Below are 15,258 nucleotides of genomic sequence, written 5' to 3' on the forward strand. Positions count from 1 at the left end.
TACATATCAAATTTTCAAAAATAGCACAGATTCCATTGAAGGTGAGCAAGAAAAATTGCTATTCACTACAGTTCCGCCTAAAATGGTTTTAGAAATGTGAATCTTCCACTAAAACAATTACACCAATACTGTATTGAGGGAAACTGGATTTAATTTTGTTGTGGGTTTTGTTTAGGGCTCCTTAAAGAAGTTGTTGCAGATCAAATACACAATTCCCCACATTTTTATTTAAATTATTCCAGTCAAAATATAAAAGAGTTTCAAAAATGGCCTAATACCTGTAAGTATGAATCTGAACTAATTATATTAAATAATCAAATTTCATTTATATTAAACACATCTCCCCAGAAAACTGTCACTCAATCTGATGATGCATTTTTCCACTTTTGCACACCTCAAAGTCAAAAGAATTTCAGGGACTTCTGTGTCGTCTGAGTTTTCTGATGGCAGTTATTTAAGCTGTACAAGGACTGGAGGGGGGGGAATAATGAGGTTCACTTGATGACGTGTGACTAAGATGGTATAAATACTCAGGTTTACTTAATGGTACTGCCCAACACATAGTTATGTTGTGACTCGCAGGCCAATGGGCCCGTTATATGAATTCATTAACAAAATTGAGCTGATGAATGATGCTGCCATTGCTTTGCTCTTGGAACTCTTTCTTTCTTACGGCTCACTTCATTTTCCTACCTGCCTCTCTCCCTAGGACAGACATTTTGTTAGGACACCTCCTTATGCTATTTTTTACCTTGTTCTCGCTCTCTCTCCACCGCACCCTCCCCCCAACTCTCTTTGTTCGCCTTATGGACCTTAAATAAATATAAAACGAAGCCCTGCGACAATCAACTAACCTCTGAACTTGGTTATTTTCCTTACAAATGCCAATACATTTTTAGCACCGTAGAGCATCTCACAGTTTATCAACAGTTGGAATGGCTTCGCATTTGGAAAACGCAGAGGGACAGGGGAGGTCTCAGGAGGTGACCACGTCATGCACCCCAACATCCCAGCTCAGACAAAATCGCCTCCAAACCGTACTTTGGAGGGAGGGGGTGGATGGTAGGCTGTTAAAGCACATTTCACTCCCCAGCCTCCGCAGGGGCAGACCAGGAAAAGATTTCTCTTAAAATCAGCAGGCATCGCGGGGTAGAGACCGCGCCGGGGGCACGTGGTGGGTGGGGGACGACACTAAACTTTATACCCGCTTGGACCCCAAAGGTAGAGCGAAGGGACTGCACCCACGCCGCTCGCGGGGGGCTCTTCCCTGCAGGAGTGGAGAAAGCGCCCGAATGCAACTCGGCCGACCCGGCGCGAGGGGAGCTGAAAGCAGGGGCGGCGGGAGAGGGAACTGCCGCCAGAGCCAAAGGCCGGTTCGCGCGGCCAGACACCGGGCCGCCACCCCACCGAGCCCGCAGGACCGGCCGGGCCGGGCCGGGCCGGGCCGGGCGCGCCGCCCCAGCTGGCCGCAGCCCCGCCGGGAGCCGGGAGGGGGGCGCGTCTCCCTGCGGCCCCCGCCCCCGCGGGGCCCCGACCCCTCCCGGTCAGCCGCCTCCGCCCCCGCCCCAGTTCCCCGACTCCTCTCACCCGCCAGGAGCCGGCGACGAGCTAGGGTCCTCGATGCGCGCAGAGAGGCTGTGCGCGTCCTGCGCTTGGGAGTGGGCGGGGGTCTGGGCGCTCCGGCCGCTGCCGCTGCCGCTCCGGCCGCTGGGAGCCCTCTGGCTGCCGCCGCCGCCGCCGCCGTCTCCACCAGCAAGTTTCCATAAAAGTCCTGGTGCGCAGCCTGTTCCCGCATTCCAGGCGGGCCCAGCGCCGGCTGCAGCTGTTCCAGAACACTAGGCCAGTTCCCCCCACCCCCACCGCCGCCGTAGCGCCCGGAGAGGGGTGGGGTGTCGGGCAGGGAGACGGGAGAGGGGGCGGTGGCTGCCAACTTTCCGCCAGAACCTGCGTGTCGCCCGACTCTGGGTCGTGGAGCCTTTCACAAGGGGTCTGTCTGCCTCCACCTCTCGGCGGGGGCCGGGGACGGAAGGCCGCCTCCCCGGTGGGAAGGGATTGATATTGGAATGGGATGCATGGATGGGCTGGAGCTGGCTCCCCACCACCCACAGCCGGTTTGCCCTGGGCCCACTTCTCTCAGCGACTCTTCCCGTCCTGGTTTCTACCCAAGACGCTGAGCCACTCACTACCTTCATCCAAAGCATGACCTTTGGCCAGTTTTTCTTTCATTGCCGAGACCATAGGGCAGCAGTCCGGGGACCATTTCGTCTGTCTGTGGCTGACCTTTTTTGGCTCTCCTCTTTAACTCCAAGGAGAGTGGTGATAGAGGAGAGTGGAACGAGAAGGGGGAGGGAGGAGAGGAGATTAAAAAAAAAAAAAACAACCCTAAAAACAAGTAATACTTATATAATCTTCCACGTTTCCTTAGCTGAAAGCAAATCGTCTCCGGTCCTTCTAAACCTACATAAAGACACCTGCGGATATTAGCACCCATGGGCCTTTTCAACCTGGATCACCAGCCTTTCAATTAAACCCATCACACAACCCATATTAAAACCTGAAATGCTTATCCAGAGGGGAAATTTTTCTGGTTGGGGAGATCTTCAGTTCTTCGCTGCAGGCAGAAAATAAATAATAAAATAACGATGAAAGAAAAAAATTTTAAATTGAACTAGCATCCACAGAAATCCACCAGGGACACCCACTTCCAACTTCAAGTTCTGGGCAGACAGTGGTGCTCAGGTTATATTCTCAGGGTATTGAGAAGGCTTTCTACTCTCAGTTGTAACTTCTCTTCTCCACCCCATCCACATTCACTATTTACTCGGGATGGAAATTCTTTTAAAAGGTGTAAGCTATTCATTCTTCCATTAGAGAAAAGTTCCAGATTGGTAATTAAAACAGCTATTTAAACTTAATCTAATACAGACATGTGACCTGGGTGACCTAGCTCACCCTGCTCCTTTGCTCTTTTCAATACCATCATCTTGACCTTCTTTAGTTCATGGAGCTTTCCAGCTTCAGGGCCTTTGCACAAGCTGTTCTCTCTGCATGAAGTCCTTTCTCCCCCACTCCCTACCTACCTAACTTCGGTATAAGCTTTCGCTGTCTGTCTACTTGAATGTTGCTTTCTCAGAGAAGTTCTCCTTTCACTCCGTCTGTGCCAGTGTCCCCTATTATAAACTCTCATTCTACCCCTTTCCTCCCTACACTTTTCAACTTCGAAGGATACATTTATTTGTATGACTTAAAAGAAATGCGTAGCTCTCTTAAGGGACATTCACTCAGTGGATTCACCAGATTAAATAGAGTGCTCCATTCTTCCTACAAAACTCTGATAGCTACCCACAGCGTGCAAGGCCTATTTCTTCTCTCACCAATCCATCATTCATTCATTCATTCATTCATTCATTCATTGAACAAATACACAGTTCTAGATACTGAGGATACCAGTAGAAAACAAATAAAAAGCTCTGCCATCGTATTCGAGACATTTTGTGGAAGAGGGCAGACGATGAGCAAATAAACGATGTACTTAGTGATATGCTCGATGGATAAATCCAGAGCAGTGAAAGCAGGGAATGCTGGGAATGGGGCAGGTAGATACTGTCCTTGTAGATGGTGTGGCTGGGGACAGCCTCATATAAATCAGCCCGGAGGAAAGTGAGACAGTGAGTGAGGTAAGTCTCTGGAGATGCAATGAGAACATGAATCATGTAAATATCTGGAAAGACATGGGGGAGAGCGGCCCAGGGAGAGATATAGAAACCCCGAGGAGGATCCTGACATGTTCTAGGAAGAGCAAGGAGGCTTGTGCAGGTGAAGCTGGGCAGGCCAAGGGGGAAGGAGGATGTGGAGTGGGGCAGGAGACAGCTGGTAGAGAATCCTTTTGCCCAATGTTGGAAAGACTTTGGCCTTTAAGGTGGGTGGCCATGATGATTTTGAACAAAGTAGTGACATGATCAGACGTATTTTTAACACGTTCATTCTGGTTGATGTGCTGCAAATACACTAAATAAAGCGGGGTGACCATCTGGAAGGCTTCCAAAATAACTGGGCTGGCAGGTGATGGGAGTTTGGACCACAGTGATGCCTGTGAGGATATGTGCTTGGCACTTTCTTTTTCGTGGTCCATTTTAAGAAGTAGAACTGGGAGATGTTGGCAACAGATTGAACATGCGATGTGAGGACCAAGTTTTTGGCCTGAGGAGTAAAAGAATGGAGTTGTCATTTCCTGGAATGAGAAAGACTGGCGGGAGGAGGTAGAACAGCTATAGTCAGGAGCTCAGTTTGGGACATGCTAAGATTCAGGCTATCGGAAATCCAAGATTCGCCAGTGTGTACGAACATTCCTCATATACCTATCCTGAGTCACTTGGGTTTGTTCTTCAACTTGATCGTATCAGTTGCATGCTCTTGAAATAACACCAACATTACAAAAGGAAGAGCGATAAAGGCAGAATGAGTTATGGTTTTATAAAAGCTAGGATGAAAGTTTTGAAGACTTGATAAACAATATAAAAATTATCATCAACCTAGATGTAGGGAAGACAGATGTATAAAATTGTGTACAAAATTATAAAAACTAGGGGGACTCGGCATCCATTGCTTTTCATGTAAATTTTTTCTCCTTCGTAAGTAAGGGAAACTGGAAATCCCAGATGATGATTTAGTGGTGTAGTTTATACAACGAAGACATCTCAGAATACCGAGTGAATCCATATTCCAAGCAAAGGTCTTGACCCTACATCAAGGCTGCCCAACGAAAAAGGTCTACCTTAACTACAGAGTGTACTGTCGTTCCTTGCAGTGGCGTCGAGCTGCTAAGATGACCCCAAATGATCCCACCTTTTAATATCTACACCCTTGTGTAATCTCCTCCCACACTGTGTCAAAAGGTGGTCTGTATGATCAACATAACATGCTATGTTAGCCAGGAACTATGGTAAGTCACTTCCAAGTCTAGGTTATAGAAGATACTGTGTCTTTTGCCTTGATACCTCTTGGATTACTCGATTTGGGGAGATGCCAGCAGTAGTTTTATTTTATTTTTTTTAAGATTTTATTTATCTGTCAGAGAGAGGGAGAACACAAGCAGGCAGAGCGGCAGGCAGAGGCAGAGAGAGAAGCAGGCTCCCCACTGAGCAGAGTCCGATGTGGGACCATGACCTGAACAAAAGGCAGCGGCTCAACCAACTGAGCCACCCAGGCGTCCCGCCAGTAGTAGTTTTAAAGAGACTCAGGCAGCTCTGTTATGATGCCCACGTGGCAAGGACCTATGGCCCCTTCCCATCCCCGACAATAGCCATGTGAGTATGCAAATCTTGACAGCAAATCTTCCAGTCCTGGTCAGACCTTCAAATAGCTGCAAACTCAGGAGAGACCCTGAGCCGGAACAACCGGAAACAGCCATTCCCAGATTCCTAATCCTCAGCGACTGTGCCAGACTATTTGTTGTTTCAGGCTGCTTAAATTTTGGTATAATTTGTTATGCAGCAGTGGATAACAAACACACCTGCTTTAACCTACTTTTTTAAATTAGCCACCCCCTACCACATTAAGGATCCAGTCCTTTTTAAAGTCTGTGGGCCTCTCACAGTGTTAAGGAAAAAAAAAAAAGGCAAAGTTCTGGAAATCATATATTTCAAGTGCTTGCAAATGTCAAAGTGTTCCTCTGTATTCAAGCATTATGGTATTATTTCAAACGTAGCAAATTATAAAAGTTCTGTAATCTCCTATATATAAATGTACTTTGTGAAAGGCTTTTGTGACATACATAAGAGACAGTTAAAAGCAAAATACTGAGGTGGTATTTGATGTACCCACTACTTTGCTGTGGCTTTCAAGTAAAGAATAAAGTATCGTAGGAAGGTTTACTTTTCTCTTCTGTACTGGAATTCAGTCCTTCCCCGCACAAACGATGAAGGTTACTTAGAGGTAGGAAAAAAAAAAAAGAACCAAAAACACCTTAGCAGACAAGAGAGCTGTGCAGCATGATCAAAGATGTCAGCAGCATGAGAAGAGAGCAAGATTAAAGGAGAAGAGGTGACAGGGTGAAGTATCACAGAATACCCGGTATGAAAAGAAATACTACATAATAAAAGTCAAAAGTGGCATAAGAACAGTAAGGAAGACAGTGGATGAACCAAATGAGTTAACAGAGATTTCCAGCAAAGCCCTACAAATAATGTAACAATAAGACATTGAGATGCTTGTAGAGACCTATTTTATTTTATTATTTTTAGATTACTAGAGAGAGACCACAGGCCGGGAAGAAGGGGATAGGGAGAAGCAGACTCTCCCTCCTCTCCCAACAGGGAGCCCTATGCAGGACTTGATCCCAGGACCCTGGAATCACAACCTGAGCCAAAGGCAGATGGTTAACCAACTGAGTCACCCAGGTATCGCTCCCTCTTTTTTTTTTGCTTGAGACGTATTTTAAACATATCTAAAAATTCAGAGATGTTGAAAGTTTTTTTGATTTATTTACTTTTTTTTTTGGAGATTATTTATTTATTTGACAGACAGAGATCACAAGTGGTCAGAGAGGCAGGCAGATACAGAAAGAGGGGGAAAGCAGGCTCCCTGTTGAGCCGAGAGCCGGATGCGGGGCTGGATCCCAGGACCCTGGGATCATGACCTGAGCTGAAGGCAGAGGCTTTAACCCACTGAGCCACCCAGGTGCCCCTGATGTATTTACTTAAATAATCTCTACGCTCAACATGGAGCTTAAGCTCATGACCCCGAGATCAAAAGTCAAATGCTCTTCCGACTGAGCCAGCCAGGCACCCTGAAACCCAGAGATGTTTAAAATATACAAAACATGATATTCAGGGAGCGGGATCAAAGAGGATGGCATGGGACAGCCTGGAGGATGGCAGGCGACACAGAAAACAAAAGATGCGGCTGAGGTGCTGCTCCAGCTTCCCGTCCACGTCCAACCCCGTCTGCTCGCTGTGAAGAGTGCCCGTGGACTGTGTGCCTTGGACTGTTTTTACATCCAAGGAAAGCCGCGGTGCCATCTGGTGCCCCCAGGGCCAGCCCGGTAACATCCCCTCTCCTTGAGAAAACGTGTGTGGGCTCTGACCAGGAAGTGGGGGGAAGCAGGAGGTCTGAATAGGGACAGACACACGAACATGAATTAGATAAGTATATAGTGTGCTTGATGGCATTCCCAACCCAAACACTTTATTGATTAAAACACAAGTATTCTGGCTTCACTCCCAGAACTGTCCCTTCTCCCACTTCGTCCACAGAGAAAACATGTGCTTTGGCACTTGATTCCAACAGTTCTGCAGTCGTCGGTGTTCTCTGTGCCTGTGTATGTGGTCTTACAGCCACCACACCACAAGCTCCCATAGGACGGGGTCTGACGAGACCAGTGTGATCTTGCAAATGTGCATATAAGCATTGTATGAAACACTCAACACATCAGTAAAATGTACCATCACTATTTTATTTGGCAGTAGTAGAAATACATCCATGTTACAGTGCTTATTTTAGCTAAAGAGCCAGTGCTATTTTTTTTCTGCTACTGTAGTGTTTCACCTTTACATAAATTAGTAAGTACAATCCCTACATTTAGGAAATAGACACATTTACTAATCAGCCGAGTAAGGACAATACATGGTTGTTACAAACTAAGCAAAACAATAATATAACAGAATCACTAGGAACAAAGAAAGAATACCCATTTCCATTATTTCCATTAATCACAGATTATACAAATTCTTAAGTCTCACTTGCAGAGAAATTTCTAGATGTAATTGATCCAAGCAAAAAACAAAAGATCTGAATTCAGCCTAATTCTTACAATCACTTTGAAATGTATATTCCAAATAAGTGTTCACATTAAAGACAAATTGTCATGAACATAATTTTAAATTTCTGATTATGAAAGGTCACAGAGAAGTGTATCAAATGTTACTTTGGCATTCCTATTTAATAGCTTTAAAGGAATAATAAACTAAATTCTTTTGTGATGCAAATAATCGCTCTTTAGGTAATCATTTAAGCAGAAAATGTGACTTTTTTTTAATTGTAGTTGACAATGTTACATTAGTTTCAGGTGTGAAAATGTTACATTTTAAGGCAAGAAAAAGTTTGTAAATATTTTTTATAAAGCCAGGTAATTTAACAACAGAATAAAAATAAATGGATCCAAATAAAAGTACTATTTTATGAGAGAAAGTTTTTTGGAGCTGACTATAACCGTATGAGACTCTTGGCTTCTTTTTTTAAAAAATTCTCATTTTGACATTTTATAAACATATTGTAAGCCTTAAATGAAGAAATAACTAGCCTTTTAGTTGAACAAAAACGTAGAGAAACCAAAACAGAAAGAAAGTTACTAAACATAAATCACCTGAACACGGATCTTTTCTCTTCCAGAAAACGAGAGGAAAAAACCATTTTCTCAGGATGAACTCAAGGCCCTCGGATTATCACATACACAGGGAAAGGGACGCTAGTAGGACTGGCGGTGGCAATGGCAGTTTTCCGACTGTACCAGCATGCGTCTAACAGGGTTTTTTCCTAAAAAGCTTTAGACTAGTTTAATCATTTTTTAAAATTATTTATAACATTGCTTTAGTTGTTTAACCCAATTTCAAGGCAAGCTGAAATTGGTACATATGTCTTAAGTATGTCTGCTGTGGTCAGAACCATTTTAAAGAGATGTTTCTTTTAAAAAATTCAAGTTTCTTCCCTTATAAACCAGAAGCGTTTTTTTTACCTATACTAATTACCCTGAAATTCTATTTGGTCACTCTTGTTTCTTCTGTCAAAGGCCACAAAGAAAGCATTTTTCTGAAGTAGTAGCTACATAACTGACCAGAAACGAATCAATCTCAAACACTGAATTTGACAAACTGACCTCTTGAATCGGGGCAACTTTTTTTTTTTTTTTTTAAGATGAAGTGTAAAAGAGAAAAAAACCCACCTTCTGGAAAGCTATTCATCTTATCTGATGAAATAAATTTCCCAGAATTACCTTATGTAGTAGCAGCATTATTAAATAGTGCAATTCTTCAAAATAGATTTCAAATAATATCTTCCTCAAATAAAAAAGTAATTAAGTTTACTTACAGCTCTGTTTATAAAACCACAGCTTAAAACATTTAGCCACCCCAACAGGAAGATAAATATAAACAATACCTGTCTTGCCTACACAATGATGGGAACACGTATGCACACACACACGTGTATGACTCATTCAAAGCCCATGGTACCCAACGAGAAGCTAAAAGTACAAGATATGAATTAAAAAATAAAACAACACATAATGCCATTTTTAGCTTTGATACTTCTAACGCTATTCCTCCATCAATAATAACAATTATGAATAGCCAATTGTTAAAATGAAGAATATATGTAGTATTTCATATTGTTTAATTCTGTAACCCACACATTATGGGACACAGTATACATGCAAACAGCATAAAGACTCTGAAACTCATATTTTGTAACTATTACATAAGTGTGGCAAAAATGTAAAATGTAAATTTAAAACCTTAAAAGATTATGCTTTTCTCCCTCACTTTTCATTTTCTATTCATTCGTCAGAAACTAGGCACTTTAATCTAAAAATTCATTTTTTAAAAAATATATTTTAGATATTTCTGGGTAACCTCCTCCCGAAATAAATAAAGCTCACCTTAGGAGCAAAATCAATGAGTCCAGTGCTTTGATATGTTGAGTGAGCCACTTTAAATAAGCAATACATGGTTTAGACACAAAATAAACACAGCTCTGAATGTATCTAATATACTCTGAAGAACCCTACTCATATGAACAACCCATTTGTTCATTTATTTACCATAAAGGACATGAAATATACTTCCATACCACTAAAAAATATTTTGTTTTATATTCAGGGGGAAAAAAACGTTTAAAACCTCACTAAGAGTCAAAGTATGAATATTTTTAAAATTGGACATAATATGACAAATTCCCAGTGCACTATAAGTTCTATAGGAGGAGAACTTAGAAACTATTTTACTGTATCCACATTAGTATCTTCAGATATTGGGAAATAGTTTCAAAACTACACACAAAAAATCTTAACAACTTCTTAGAGTTAATAAATGTTATCTTTTTAATCAATAATCATTCCAGGGAAAAATGCTCTAATCTATAAAAAGATAAAAGAAATTTCTTCGGTCTCATTATTCTAACTTCCAGGACCAACAATAATATATTTTGGAAACTGCAGCAAATCTAATATAAACTTGTAAACTTCTCAGTGTCAATTCATTTAAATGTTTTATAATGATACTCAGCCATTACAATTTCTTTGATTCAAACATGAGCAAATGCACAAGCAATAATGTAAGCAGCATGTATTAAACACCACTACTGCCTAAACTTGATTGAATAAATAACTTTACAATGAAAAATACATTTTCAGGCAAAGTTAAATGTGTTGACCCTAGGAGTAATATATCCTTACATAAGGGGGCCACGAGGTCTTGGCTACAGTGTATATTTTCAAGGTGCAAAGCATAAAAACAGAGCTTTTGAAAATGATACTGGACATCGCAGACAGCTTCGGGAAGACAAATCAACTAACTCCCAAGTACTGGTTTTAATTCAAGCAGTATTTCTGTAAAATATACAACATTTCATGACTTAAATTATTACCTAAAGACTAGAAAGTGCCACTTTGGATACAGTACACAGGGATTCAATGACAGGACTGTGTAAATACAGTATGATCACTCATACTCTACCAGATGTCTTTTCCCTCCCTGAGTCCATATCCTCCAATTCCTTATAATACATGGTACAAAATCAATAGTTACCTTAACTATTTCATAGTACATTCCAACTGTATGTTTTTTATGGTACTTATTGCACTTTGGCTTCCAAAAGGCCACTGGACATGACATGACCATGACTACTTAGACAGCTACTTGTATGCCTCAGTGCATCAGCTCCAAGATAGGCCGTCAAGAGTTCAGTGCGGCGAATAAGTAACTGCATGAGGTCTTCGGCCAAAGTCTCTATACTGGAATAGCGCACCTTCTCAAAGTCAAAAATGTCTTTGAGAAAGAAAAGAACTTGATTCTGGAAAATGAACACAAAACAAATTGGCACTATCAGACCAAAATCATATTAATCTAAATAGTTATTAATATTGTGGGGTGCCTGGGTGGCTCAGTGGGTTAAAGCCTCTGCCTTTGGCTCAGGTCATGATCTCAGGGTCCTGGGATCGAGCCCCGCATTGGGCTCTCTGCTCAGCAGGGAGCCTGCTTCCCCTTCTCTGCCTGCCTCTCTGCCTACTTGTGATCTCTGTCTGTCAAATAAATAAATAAATCTTTGGAAAAAAAAAAAAAAAGGTTACCAATATTGTAAGAAGCACTGAATTAGGAGTCAGAAGGCCTGCCTTCAAGTATTAGTCTCATATCTCATTGAAAAAGGGACCTTGAACAAGTGATTAAACCTTTCCTAGATCTCACTTTCTTTTTCTGTAAAATCTGGGATACTACTACTTGTCCTTTATAATATTCAGGGCTGACGTGAAGATGAAAAAAAAAAATCTATGGCAAATGCCTGTAAACCCTAAAGCACTGTAAGGGGCCATTATTAATTCTTTCTCAATAACTGATATTTTCAATGTTACCTCTGAGCACTGGTACTACTTTAAGACCCAAGAGTAAACGATTTCCAATAGTTGTTAACTTTTATTTCTTTTTTGATTTTAGAGACAGAGAGAAAGCACAAGCAGGGGAAGGGTCAGATGGAGAAGGAGAGGCAGAGAATCTCAAACAGACTCTGCACTGAGCGTGAAGCCCCACTTGGGGCTTGATCCTACAACCCTGAGATCATGACCCGAGCCAAAACTAAGAGTTGGACACTTAACTGACTGAGCCACCCAGGCGCCCCTGTAATTTTTTTTTGCACCCCTACAATTTTTAAGTTGTTTTCTTAAAAGATTTTATTTATTTATTTTTGTGAGAGGAGACAGAGAGTGTGCACATGTGCATGAGCAGGGCGGGGGCAGAAGCAGAAGCAGGCTCCCCGCTGAGCAGGGAGTCCAATGCAGGGCTCAATCCCAAGACCCTGGCATCGTTACCTGAGCTGAAGGCAGTCGCTTAACCAACTGAGCGACCCAGGAGCCCTAACTTTTAAGTTTTAAGGGTATATTTTTCTGTATATAAAAACTTAAGATACATGAAAATTTAAAATTTCAGGTCTCAACCCGGTGGAAGATCTGAAGGATATTACACTTCAGTAAATTAATACTTGTGCTGAAACTCATTTTTTTACTGTAGTACGGATGAAATACAGTGTTGTATTAGTTTCAGTGTACAACACAGTGATTCAACAAATCTACACATGACTCAATGCTCACCATGGTAAATGTAGTTACCACCTATCAGCATATAATATTTTTACAGTATTATTGACTATATTCCCTACGTTATACTTTTTATCCCCGTGACTTACTTATTTTATAACTAGAAGTTTATATCTCTTACTCCCCATCACCTATTTCGTCCATCCTCCCAATCCCCTCTTCTCTGGCAACCACCAGTTTGTTCTCTGTACTTACCATTCTACATATTTTTTTTTTGTTCATTTGCTTTGTTTTCTGGTTTCCACATATAAGTGAAATCATATGGCATTTGTCTTTCTCTATCTGACTTATTTCACTTAGTACAATACCCTGTAGGTCCAACTGTGCTGTTGAAAATGGCAAAATCTCACTCTTTTTTGCTGAAACTCATTTTAAACAAGTTGTATCCTACTTGTATGTATTAAGTCACAGGCTGTTATGCCATGATGGGAAAAAAAAAAAAAGTAATTCCAAACAACAAAAAAAACCCAGAAATACTTAATATCTATCCCACAGAAATCAGGTGTTAAGAAATACTAGGAAGGCACACTTCATAGATTTGCTTGACTCTGTATCTGGATGAGTCGTTACCAATGAACTTGTCAAGCCCCCTCATTTTATAGATGAAGAGAAGGAGGACAGATCTGTGCATGATTTGCCCAGAATCAGGCTGTTCATTCATTCATGATAAACTTAATTCCCAGTCCAAATTCTTCCCACATACCTTACATTTTGGGAGTTCAAAAAAACACGAGTGAAAACTGATCAGTTTGGAATGACAGTAAGATAATTATTTCCTAAACATTTAAACAAATTTTACATTAACAGCATATAAACATAATAATTTAACTTTTTAAATGAATAGAATGAAACATCCAAACTTTTAAACATCAAAAACTTTCAAATTCATACTGATGTTTACTTTTATTTGCTCCTTGAAACTCAGCCTAAATTCAAGACTATGAAATAGTGAGACTTTTCTTGGCACTGTGCAATGCAGAAAATTCTGCAAGGAGCTGTAACTTGTGTTTTGGCAAACCACTGACATCGGAATACAACCTTAAACCCCCATGGTATCTCTCAGAACTGGGGTTTTATCATTCAAGTTACCTTAAACCAGAACTTACTTCTAAATTGCCCAGATGTGCAACAAGGCACATTATTATTTGTTTTATACATTTCAAAAGAGTCCAGAGGTGAAGAACAACTGTCTGCAGCAAGTTGATTGTAACACAGTAACGCCACACAAAAGCACGCATCTATTATAGAAGGAATTGATAAGAGGAATGGATTTGTTGCATCTACTCCAGAATAAAGCACCAAATCTATATAATAAATGTTTCACTGGTGTTTAAACACTGAATTTAAGTGACTTTCATAACTTCACCTTTCACTAACATTCTTTTTCCTACAAAAGCAAAAACAAAACAGAATAAAGTCTCCATCCACTTTTCGAGTTAGAAAAAAAAAGATGATTCAATGACTGAACATACCTTAAAGAAGCAACATAAATCATAGAGAGAATTTCTAGGACCCAAAAAGCCCCAGGCGAGGACAGGGCTGATTTGCTCACAAATGGCATAAAAATGGGCAAAAAATCCATCTGGGATCTATTGGGAAATAAAGGAGAATCAAGTTATTCTTACTTTCTTGAATTAGCTATTTCTAGCAGAGAAACTTAAATTGCTATCCATCATAAGATCAGCTCTTTCTGAGGACAGAGCAAGGGTGAACGAGGAGTCAGCCTGCTAGGGAACTGAATAAGCTTACAAGTAACTTCTGGAGTCACAGAATGTTTTATATAATTTTCATATCCTAGCCAACAGTTTCAAATGTGCTGAGGAACATTATTTCTTAAAGGCATTTTTCACCTCATAAAAATACTTCATAAAAAAGTAATCATATCAGTGTTACAACCAAGCAATAACAAGAATGCTATGGTATTCTTTGGCGGTGTAATTCTTAGGATGAATGAGATTACCATGGTTTCAGCTATTAAACAGTTCCACTCAATCGCTTAATTAGATTACCTGAAAAAGACCAAACTGATTTTTAAATGACTAGCACAAAAATACGCTTATTAGAATCCTAACTTTTAGTTGAGGAACCAGGTATTATTGAAGCATTTAATTGTGTAATTACTACCTCTTCTTGTATAATAGTAATACATACAGTTGTAATTTAGGAACCTCTCTAAGTTTATTAATAAGTTTCTGAATTTCCCTTGTTAAATAACGTCCTGTGTGATTTGTCATATAGCATCAACTGGGGATAACTATGCCTTAAGATTCTGTCTCCTGGAGGGGTTATTTCCTATTTTATAGGCTCCAAAACATCTTCTAAACCTCGATTTAAAATATATATATACTCTAGCAGCAATTACCATTTAAATGAGTACCTGTTATATTCCAGATAAAGTGCTAGGTTCTATTTAATCTAATAAAATGTTCTTGAAAAAGTAGGTCATGTTAACATTATTTTAATCATGTACAAAGTGATACATCAAAGGAGTTAAGAAACCTGTCCTTTGTCACACATAGCTAACCAGTGAAAGCCAAAAGGTTACGAAGGATGCACCGAAGTTATTAGTCTGAGAGGTTCTGCATATATTAAAATTCTAAACCCCATAGACTCTAACTGTAGTAAGAGTTCAGACAGGTAAGACATTAGCATGAACTGACTGAAGAGACATGGTTCCCCACGTAATAACATGAACTGAACTCAACAAGAGGTAAAATATATTTAAATATGTATACATATTTAAGAGTATGGCATTCCAGGTATAGAAAATAGTTCCCCAAGAGGTGAGACATATAGGTAATCTATGGATATGGACAGAAGACTAGTCTAAGGTATAGGATTTATGCTAAGAAAACATAAAGTTATAATGTTATTATTATGATTATTATGGAAACTACTAT

The 15,258-nt window shown here is 40.5% G+C and overlaps 2 protein-coding genes across 8 annotated transcripts in view; both read right to left on the minus strand.

Annotated features, from left to right (window-relative positions):
- NEXN (nexilin F-actin binding protein) overlaps positions 1-2,101 on the minus strand; it is a 53,372-nt gene extending 51,271 nt beyond the window's left edge. For both annotated transcript variants that reach the window (XM_046008958.1, XM_046008951.1), the window contains exon 1: positions 1,588-2,101. The gene's annotated coding sequence lies outside the window, so the exon portion shown is untranslated. The remainder of the gene's footprint in view (positions 1-1,587) is intronic.
- A 7,264-nt stretch (positions 2,102-9,365) lies between these two features.
- The window catches only part of MIGA1 (mitoguardin 1), a 96,052-nt gene continuing 90,159 nt past the window's right edge, over positions 9,366-15,258 (minus strand). For 3 of the 6 annotated variants that reach the window (XM_046020318.1, XM_046020282.1, XM_046020274.1), the window contains exons 15-16: positions 13,831-13,947; positions 9,366-11,064 (exon numbers count right to left, since the gene is read on the minus strand). In XM_046020318.1, the coding sequence (XP_045876274.1) occupies positions 10,846-11,064; positions 13,831-13,947 (336 nt within the window). In that variant the 3' untranslated portion in view covers positions 9,366-10,845. The remainder of the gene's footprint in view (positions 11,065-13,830; positions 13,948-15,258) is intronic. The other 3 variants (XM_046020310.1, XM_046020299.1, XM_046020290.1) reach the window with 1 other exon arrangement.

Source organism: Meles meles, chromosome 1, assembly GCF_922984935.1.
Source record: "Meles meles chromosome 1, mMelMel3.1 paternal haplotype, whole genome shotgun sequence".
NCBI classification, from domain to species: domain Eukaryota; kingdom Metazoa; phylum Chordata; class Mammalia; order Carnivora; family Mustelidae; genus Meles; species Meles meles.